Source organism: Acanthisitta chloris, unplaced genomic scaffold (assembly GCF_000695815.1).
Source record: "Acanthisitta chloris isolate BGI_N310 unplaced genomic scaffold, ASM69581v1 scaffold33240, whole genome shotgun sequence".
Classification (NCBI taxonomy): Eukaryota; Metazoa; Chordata; class Aves; order Passeriformes; family Acanthisittidae; genus Acanthisitta; species Acanthisitta chloris.
Genome location: NW_008650478.1, coordinates 57868 through 67883, shown reverse-complemented (window position 1 = coordinate 67883; position 10016 = coordinate 57868). Strand labels below are relative to the sequence as shown.

The window sequence follows — 10016 nt, the reverse complement described above, 5'->3', positions numbered from 1 at the left end:
ATGCATACTTTTACATATATGCATATATAATGCATACTTACAGACAGAATTGTACCAGCAATTTACTTTGAAATGAAATTATTGTCACAATTTTCATATCAAACTTAATTCTACATATTTCAGCACACCACCCAAGAAAAGCTGGTTAGTGCAAAGGTGCTGTTTTTGTTGGTCTCACTGGCTTTCCTTCAGCCCCACGTAGCTTGAATTCTAGGCATTGACTCTGAAATCTTGCAAAGAGAAAAGTAGGATTCTAGAAATTCAGTTACTAATAGTGAAATCTGCTGCTTTGTACAAAGAGGGAATAACCAATGTTGTGTTTATTTTTCAGAGCCATTGCTATTCCTTCTCTGGTGAGAGGCTTCAGGTATACTTGAAAAATACTTATTTTGGGAAAGAAATACCAGGACAACTATGAAAACCCCTACAGCAAATAAAAGATCTGGTGTTATTAGAGACCATAATTAACATATATGTTTCTATGGGTTTGAATACTGGAATTCAGTTTAGTTCTGCTAGCAAGGGATTTAGGCAGTGGATGAAGCTAGGTTTAGGTCCTCTCCAAAGCAGTCTGCAGGAGTCCCTAACCAGGAACCCAAATACTGTCTCAAAACCCTCAAAACTTACTTCTGCAGCCAGTCAATGATCTTCTTCTTTGTTCTGAGGTGTGGCAGAGTGTATTTCTCCTCTCCATCCTTAAAATACTTCAAAGTAGGAAACCCTGAGATGTGAAATCTTTCTGCCAGTGCCTTGTTGACGGTAGCATCGACTGCTGCGAGGACACCTGGGCTCTAAAACAGAGATCACTAACTGTAAATCCAGCCACATACACACACCTTTGGCAGGACACAGTGGGCTTGGGGGCAATCACTCATGGTCTAGGTGCGTCCGCTGTCTCAGGGAGTCTGAGCAGACACACAAAGACACAGAGAACTGATGCAAAACCAGAAAGGAACATCTTATGGACTAAATGTCACCAGAGTGTAACCTGTTCTCTTCCCATTTCTGACAGAATTCTCAGTATATAATTCATTTTAAAATGCTTAACATCTGTTCCCAGGAATGGCATTTCCTCCCACCAATCCCAAATTCTCCCAAAATAAACAAGACTGTTAAAGAAAAGTTTATTTCCAGGCAAAGTCACCTTTCCCTAACTTGTGGCCATCTTTGCATGGATCACCTTTGCAGCCACAGGAGAACAGGCACTTGTAGGGAGTGATTAGTCAGATCTTTTCTCATTTTCTCATCTTCTCCTTCTTCAACACTACAAAGGGACACAAGATGTCTCCACCGAAGATGCATAAAGTATGGGGGAGACTAATTCTACTTCTCCTTTTGCATGGCATACATAGCATGAGACTGAATCAATAACACTAATACTTGTATTATTGGATCTCTCTTCTCCAACCATGCTGATGGAGCACTTAAGATGAAGCTAATGGAGTGATGCAACCATAAAAACAGGGTATTTGAAATAGGGATCAACCCCTTTTTGGTTTTTTTTTTCCAAATCTAATTCATAAATAAAAGCCTATGTTTCTTCACATTCAATGCCTTTAAGTAAGGGGAAAAAATCCATTTTGGATTTGATCATATTATGTATAAGGCCTACAGCAGAATACATAAACATTTTTCGATTTTGTTTTCATTCAAGACAGAATGTTCTTTCTCAGACTTTGGCAGGGCTCATGCATTAGCGATGAGACTGTACTTTGGAAGCACATTTTGAAGGGTCCTGTGGGAGGATGAGAACAGCTGAATTCGTTGTAGGGAGAAAAGTCACTTTTATTACTCCAGTTATTTATTACTGATTATTTGAAGGATGTAATAAAGGAAATTAGCTTACATCACTGGCTACATGGAGATACTCTGCAGCCTTCTCATATTCTGGCTTCATTTTCTTACAGTGCCCACACCCTGCCAAAACAAAGAAAAAAATCCAATTAAATTGTATACGCCATGGTAATTCATTGACCCATCTAGCCATTATCAAAACCCAAAACCATGTGGTAGAGATTTACTAGAATTTTGTATGCATTTTACTTAATTGCTTTGTAAAGCCTTAGTAGGATTTAGGATCTTTTCCAAAATGGCCACAATAGTTTCAACAAAGAGTTTAATCTATTAAAAAATAATAATAAACCCCCAAATTTCACACCCACACCTCTTTCCTTACACAAAGTACTATAAACATTTGTCAAGCCCATTGCGCTTCTAGCATGCTCTCGGGCAAGGCACAACCTCACCCATTTCAGTTTCCAAATCTTTATCTGCTTTACAAAGAAACAACACAGTCCCTCATGTGACTTTGTGACTTTCTGCAGAGGCTCACACTAGCACAGCTTAATAGAGTAATGTAATTTGAATTAAACTGCACCGATAATAAGCCCCACTTTACAGTGGTGCAGCATGTCCCTCTAGCAAAGATTTGCACTGATTTAATCACATCAGTGTAATTACACCACCACATATGTTCCCAACATAAGCAGGGTCTGTAAAACCAAGATAATGGTGCTTTCTCGCTCATGCAAAGTTCTCCAGAGATCTGCCATTACTTCACTGCTAAGTGCTGACGTTACAATAAAGTAAAATGAATGCACGAGCGAGAAAAGCAGACTGAAAATAAATTATTTGGGTGTAAATTAAACTGCTCTCAGCTGCTGCAGTTATTTTCAGGCAAGCTGAACTTTCAGGACCAGGTGAGGTTCTTGCCGTGATGTGAAGTTCCAGCTCAGCACCTACAGCACAATGCTGGACCTCCACGAGGTCCAAGGGACCAGCACAACCACAGCTCCTCAGGGCCAGTGCACAGGGATGGAGTGGACAGGATGGACACCTAGGCAGGGTGAGGGCTGGCTCCTGTGAGCAGACCAGAGATGCTGTGAGCTGGAACAAGGTGCCTGGCACGGCCCCGATGTGCTGCACTCGCCTGCTCACTGCACTGTAACGTCAGGGCGATGTGCTGCCATGCTTCTCCCTCCTGTCTGCAGCAGCAGCCAGCTTGCTTTCTTTAGCTGCTATTGTTGGAACAGGCCCTTGAAAGCCCAGACTTTGCTGAGCTTTTGAAAGTTGTATCAGAAGATACAGCTAGAAATGTGTTTCAATGCAGCACCAGCAAAAGCAGTCTCTGAGGTGTATGGGTAACAAGGCTGGGGCTATTTTTACACCACTGTCTAAAATAAAATAAACCAAGGTCTCTGAATCTCAGCCCTGCTTTGTTTCCCTCTAATGGGATGACTGCTGAAGCCAGCAGATGCAAACCTGAGCCTGAACTCAACCAGACAATCATGTTTTATATAACACAAGTCAAAGAGCATTTGCAGCCAACAAGAGATAGGACATCTAGGTGTAACTTCACCAGAGCAAACAGGGACCTCAGCAGAGCTCCAACCGTTCCAACACAGTATGAAACACTTGCAATGAATGTTTAGAGAACAGGATGGACACATTTGAATAAAAACTGCAAATCCCACCTAAGAATTACAGCAAATACCCAGCAGTTGATCCCAGACCAAACTCCAGCTCAAACACCAGCTATAGTCCATACTGCTCAGTCATTTGCACAGCAACCACAGCATTAAAGAGCCCCATGTCCTTCTTGTAAGCAAAAAACAATAATGTGGTACGAGGTATAACGAGAAGATCTCAGCTGGAGGAGAAAGCTTTGCTTCAGTTTGACACGGTGTGAGCACGTGCCACCAACACTGGGAACCTGATGCGACAGCTTCAGAGGTGAATTCAGGAGGAAGCTGGAAAAGGCTGAGGAAGAGTTACTGTCTCAGCACTGCTTGTCTTCGTTAAGAGCACAAAAGAGGCTGGCAAAATGATTTATTTGCCACCCACAAAAAACTTGCAGACATATGGCTTTGTGTATGGGGCTGACAGATCCCTTTGACATCTGCCCAAGTTGATTTATTTCTCCTTTTAGGAGCAGGGAACTTTATTCATTTTGTGCTCTTCCTCACTTCTAAACAAAGGGCATTTCGAGTTCCAGCTCGGATACCTGGGAACCTCTCTGAATTAGCTAGTTCAAATTTGTACAAACAATACTTTTCTGCAGGGCTAACTTTGCCATGGTGGGCTTTACACAGTGTGTCCTTCAGCCACAGCAAGGTTCATACTGTGCTCTAGCTACAGTATCCACATAATCTACACTATATTCCGCAATCATTAATTAAATCTGATCAACGGAAGGCATTAAACCACCAGAGTTTTCACAAAGCTATGCAGAAGATTAAAAAATACCCACCAAACAAAAAACCAATCCAGGCACAATTTCCCCAGGAAATAAAAACCAATCCAAAGCATGTGAAAATCATATAAGTAATATTTTGGATAAAGATATCCAGACTATGAAATGTCACTGTTCCAGGTTCTTTCATGAGCATCACACAGACACAGCACTACTGACTGCCACAAAGCTAACTCACTCATGCTTAAAATAAAGGGAAAGGCAGCATCAGGTCTTTAAAGGCACTTAAATGCAAAGTGAAGTCTTCAAATCTTTATCATGTAATGCTTGTTCTACCCCTGACAGAGGACAGCACGATATATCAGCCTGGAAAAACAGCTACCACATTAAACTGAACCTGAGAGAGGCACAACAAATCTCAAGTGCTTCTCCCACAATAAACGATGCTTCTCTGGCCATCTTTATGAGAATTTTGCTATAGGCTGCTTCCACCTACCACTGCAGAAAAGGGAAGGTATGAATTAGAAGTCAGACCTACAAACTGCAAATCAATTCATCTTTCCTGCGATTATTTAACCTGTCTTTGAATAATCCTGTGAGGATTGCCATTAAATTTTCGAGGCCAATGAAAAAGTTATTTAAATGAATTCCAAGGTCACTGCCTCTCCTTTGATTGCTATATTAGGTTGTTCAGCAGCAGCTGCATCCCTCTGTGCTAAGCTCCTCTAGTTTTAGATGTTTTCTGCTCATAAAATGAATGGGAAAACGACAACAACCCTTCAAGGCCCTTAGCTCAGATGCTCCTGTGTGCTGCTGGAATGGTGGAAGGAAGCCCACAGGTCTGGTCACAGATGTGCTTTTAGAAGATGCACTGTTGTGTTAAGTGCATACTGACATTAAAACTAAAAGACTAAGCCAGGGAAGTGGCTCATTCAATCCCAGGTGAGAAGACAAAGATTGCAGTCAACACAAAGATGCCCCACAGTCTACTCCAAGCACTGACATCCTCTGAGCCTCTGGGGGTCACAGCTGGTGGGAACACAGAAGGGACTTGTAGCTGTCTACCCAAGAGGACTCCCACAGCCTTGGTCTTTTCTTGCAGAAGACAAGGAGCTGCCCTGGAGGTGCAAGTCAGAGTTGCTCTCCATCCAGCAATAGAAATCAGTCAGGGTTTGGGTTTTGCTTAACAGTTCTGGACAACTCCTCTGACCTCTCCACACCTCATCTTGATCCTCTTGCACAAAAGGAGACTCAAGTTGCAAGGGCCAAAGCTCAAATAGAAAAGAGCACATGGATTAAGTGTGAAGGATGAGTGTTACTAGACAGGAAAAAGAAGTCAAAAGCTTTCAACAATCAGTGCTGGGACATCTGGCACACACCCTTGCTAACAATTTTTAAAACAGATATCTAAATGAAGCAAGAATTCTGCTTTCCCAGTTTATTTATGATCAGTCTTCTCCTTTGCACTGTGCAGTTGGGTGGATAAACAGCTCCTTCCTTTGGTGCAGTCACAGACCTTAGCTCAGCTGCACCCCCAGGCAACAGCGACCAAAGGTCCACACATCACCTCAGTGCAGACAAGTCACTTCCCTTCAAATTTCCACCACAGGGCAGAGGACAACACCCACTCAGCACTTTGTCCTTTGTAGAGTGTGACCATATGCAAGTGCAGAGGCAAAGGCCAAGTGTGGACAGAACAACGCTGAAGTGAAAGGACAAGCAGGAAAGGCAAACAAACCTACCAAGCAACTCTTTCTCCATGGAAATATCTACATTTGTTTACAGCAGCCTGTTTAGCACCACGGCAAAGACTCACAATACACAGTTGCTCCAAATGTTTCTAGAAGTGAACTAATGCCAGTACTTCTACTGTTAAAACCAAGTTTGGCCTGCAGAAGACAGGCAGAAAACCAGTCAAGCAGTTCCAGCTAAGTTCCTGCATGTGCTGTCTTAGTGCTATACCAAGAATATAAATCTTTGTTTCTCTCTGTCATTCACTGTTTGCTTCTTTCAGGTTATTAGAACAATATAAATAAACACCATGATTTTGGTCCTGTCCCCTCATTTCATGACAACACAGTCAGAGGATCTGAAGTGTACGTGACAAGCAAGAGATAAAAGCCAACATCCAGGCGGTTGCAAAGAAGGAATTTTTGACATGAAGAACCCTGGAGGTAAACTAAATTGCAAATAAAGATTTTAAAGAATCATTAAATTTCTGTCATCAACAGACTGCTTGAATACTGTTATCATGTACCAGCTATTTATCGTATCATGCCAGCTCTACATCCATCTATAGCTGCATACCAAAAATACCTCCATTAGCCTGATGAGAAAACGAATTTGAAGCACAAAGCATGTCCTGCTTTCAGCAAGTGTGCCACTGGGAGTTCAGACTGCACTCATAGAAGATTTGCAGACAACTTCAAGAAAAGAGAATCTCACAAAATTCAGATGTACCTTGTCTCTCTAAACATTTAATACCTTAGGAAAACACCTTTGGTTTCTCCATTCTTAATCCCAGAGGAGCAGTGACTTCTCAACACAGTAGAACAGACAGTTCTTATATGTGCCCTGGTGTTAACTTTGAACACACACCTGTACACATGAAAGCAAGAGTGTGTACGTGGTGGTGGTGGTGGAGACACAATCCTTGCAGCCAGGGCAGGGATACACACAATCCCAGCTCTCTTACCATCCATGAAAGAATACAAATGCATTCTCTTCTGCCATGGAAGTCTTTAACACGCAAGGACCTCCTATGCATCATGTAAAAGAGCAGCAATCAGGTTTGACATGAGGCAGTTTACAGTTCCTTCACCGGTGTAGGAGAGCATAAACTACAACAGCTGCAGATTCCCTTGCATAATTTAGCCATCTGCATTGCAGACATCTGATGGAAAATCATCCACAAATTTGGCAGTGAGGGAGGATGACAAAAGCAGCTGTTTCTCCCCATAATCACAGGTATGAATTTGAAACCACATTGGTTGCATGTTCACTTAATACTCATAATGATCACAGCCACTAGACCATGCCCAGATCTCCAGGTTTCTATTTCCAAAAAAAAAACCAAACCCAAACCAAACCAAACCAAAATCAAATCATCTTATGAAGGATCAGAAACTCAAAGAATTTTCTGCATCCTTTTCCCTCTGGGTAGTCTCATCAAACCATCCCATCTCCTCCTCACCAGAAGCACTGCACACTCAGGCAAAATTCCAGATACAATTATGTTTCAAGGCTTGATGCTTTCTTATAATGTCAGGAGGAGCATCTTCAACATCTTTAACATTATACTGAATGCAAATTTGCAACAGCTAGAAATGTGTGCACACACAAATTCAGATCCCCCCACCTCACTACTGTCCTTTTGAAGGTAGCTTTGATTTGACCAAGCATTACATTGCTTAGGGATCAGTGACAAGCAAACAGCTTTATGGCTTTACAAAAGACAAAGCCCGTGAAAGGTCAGCCTGGAAAAGACTCTGAGGAACTAGAAATACAGAATTAGAAGGAAAATACTTGAGCAGTTTGGATTATTGCAGTTATGCTACATTTATGCAGTTGCAGCCTAACGCCTCGGCTGCGTGGGCTGCACAGTTCAGCCCAGTGACAGGAGAGCAGCACAGCATCTCGTCCCCACCATTAGCACCATCTCACTGGAATTACCACAAACTCACAGAGCAGTCAATCTGTGCATGCAGTGAGCTGTGCAAATCCAATCCCAGCATGGACACACACAGAAGAAAGTCCCTGCCTGTCTCCAGCAGCTCCTCAGTGTGAAGGTGGGGCACAAAATGATTACAAATTGGTCACCCCTTCTCCTGTCAATATTGCTTGCTGAGATAGTAGTGACCCCACCCCAGACACCATCCCATCTTTTCTGTGCTGGCATAACTGTTTCCCTTCCAGCATCACTGAAACTGCTCAGCTTTAGACGGTTACAGTATGAGCTCAAACTATTTATTTATTTTTAAAAAAGACAGTCAGATCACTGCATTACATAAATCATCTCAAACTGAGAAGAAAGCTTAACTAAACATATCCTCTGGGAAACATGTCTGCATCTGTGCCATGCTCACAGCTCTGGCAGAAGAGCCACCTTCAGCCAGCAACAGACCTTGGCAGGGAAGGCTCAGCACAGAGGGGACGAACATGGAGTGGGTCCTGCAGGCTGCTTCCACGGGATTTAAAAGATGACAGCTCTGAAGAACTGTACAACACAGGCTTCTGCCTTCATTTCTGGTCACACTGGAGCATAACTTCTCCTGATGTAAAGGCTCAAGGGAAAGGGTGAATATTCTCCAAGGCTAACCTCAGCCAAAGGTTGCTACCTCCCAGGGATTCCTGAGAGTTAAGTAGGGAGAGAGATTTCTGCTCTATCTTGCCCTCAGAGTGTGCACTCTCTGCTTCTAAGCTCACAGGGAGCCCTGGCTAAGCTGAGCTCCTGAAAGTAGTCTTTGAAGAAATATACCCCCATCTGCATAGCACAGACTCCAGCATGCATCCAGGAACAATCTTTAAGCTTATCAAAGTCTTTATATATAATAATGACAAAAAATCATGCAATTCCTTATTTTCATTCCAAACGTGGTTTCAGCTTCCAGATATTGGAGATTACACTGCATGTATATACCCTCTTAGTTAAAACTATGTGACGCAACTGGCAGAAATCAGTGTTGGGAGACGATGGTGCCTCCTATCATCCCTCCTGGGAGGAAAGACAAGCGAAGGAAGGTGGATCAGCTGGCATTGGGAGATATGAATTACACTTCCTACACCAGCTCTGAGGAACATGGCCTTGAGTAGGTGTTGAAAATTAATCTTCCCCTATTGAAATGTGAAAGAGAGACAACAGCACGGTTGCCTTAAGGTGAAATTGTTGAGAGTTTATGAAAAATACCTCCAGAAGGTTTCCTTCTCAATTAAACCAGAATTATTCCACATCCAAAAAAGATTTCCACTCTTCTCCATTGCCAGGTGAACAACAAAATTTTGCCTTGGGGAGGGAAAACAAAAGTTGCACTGCTTTCCCTCACACTCTTACCCCACTATGGCAGTTTATACTTCGGATTTAGCAATGAAAATGCCAAAGAACAGAGGTTAGATGAAATACCTTTCAAAGTTCAGCTCACAAAAACAGCATAACAAGATTATTTCCTAGGATACAATTTGAGTAAAACAACAGCAAAACGGAAGCAATGCAAAGAGATCTTCCTGAGAAAGGTACACCCCAAACACTCAAGCCAATAGGGGCAGAGGGGTTAAAAGCAATGGTGACACAGGCTATTACTGTGAAGATCTCTGTAAAAGTCAAGTATCAAGAGGAGATACTATGCAGAACACACATCTTTTGTCCAAAATCAGAGCAGAAGTGGCTACCAGCTGAGATGCATTCACCTACTTAGGGGAAGCATGCTGGGATGCTCACTAACCACAAGCAGTCAGGACCCCAGAAGACACAGCTCTACCATCAGCACAATGCCTCAGTATCAAAGCAACGGATTCATTTATTCCTAACTCGGAAAGGTGGCATCACTTGCCGACTCACCAGCTGAAAGGGCACAAGGAGCAGACAGGCAGGCAAGCAATCTTTCACTCTAGGTTTCTCTGTTCATTATTTGCCCTTTAAATAAGTTCTCTACCTTCCACAGAATAAAAATTGAAGCCATAAAGTCTTGAGGAAGATAAACTTGACAATGAAAACTCTACTGGTAATGATTCAAGTAGCAGAGATACTGTAAGGCACTTTCCAAATGAGAGCCCTGCACTGTATATTGAGCTTATCCAAGCAAGGAAATTAATTTATTTCAGAAAAAAT

The 10016-nt window shown here is 42.4% G+C and overlaps 1 protein-coding gene across 1 annotated transcript in view; it reads right to left on the bottom strand.

The window, feature by feature from the left end:
- Nucleotides 1–627: 627 nt before the first annotated feature.
- Nucleotides 628–10016, bottom strand: part of PDIA5 (protein disulfide isomerase family A, member 5) — a gene marked incomplete at both ends in the record, with an annotated part of 56438 nt that continues 47049 nt past the window's right edge. The window contains 2 exons of the mRNA XM_009085233.1: nucleotides 628–791; nucleotides 1847–1917. Of these exons, the coding sequence (XP_009083481.1) occupies nucleotides 628–791; nucleotides 1847–1917 (235 nt within the window). The remainder of the gene's footprint in view (nucleotides 792–1846; nucleotides 1918–10016) is intronic.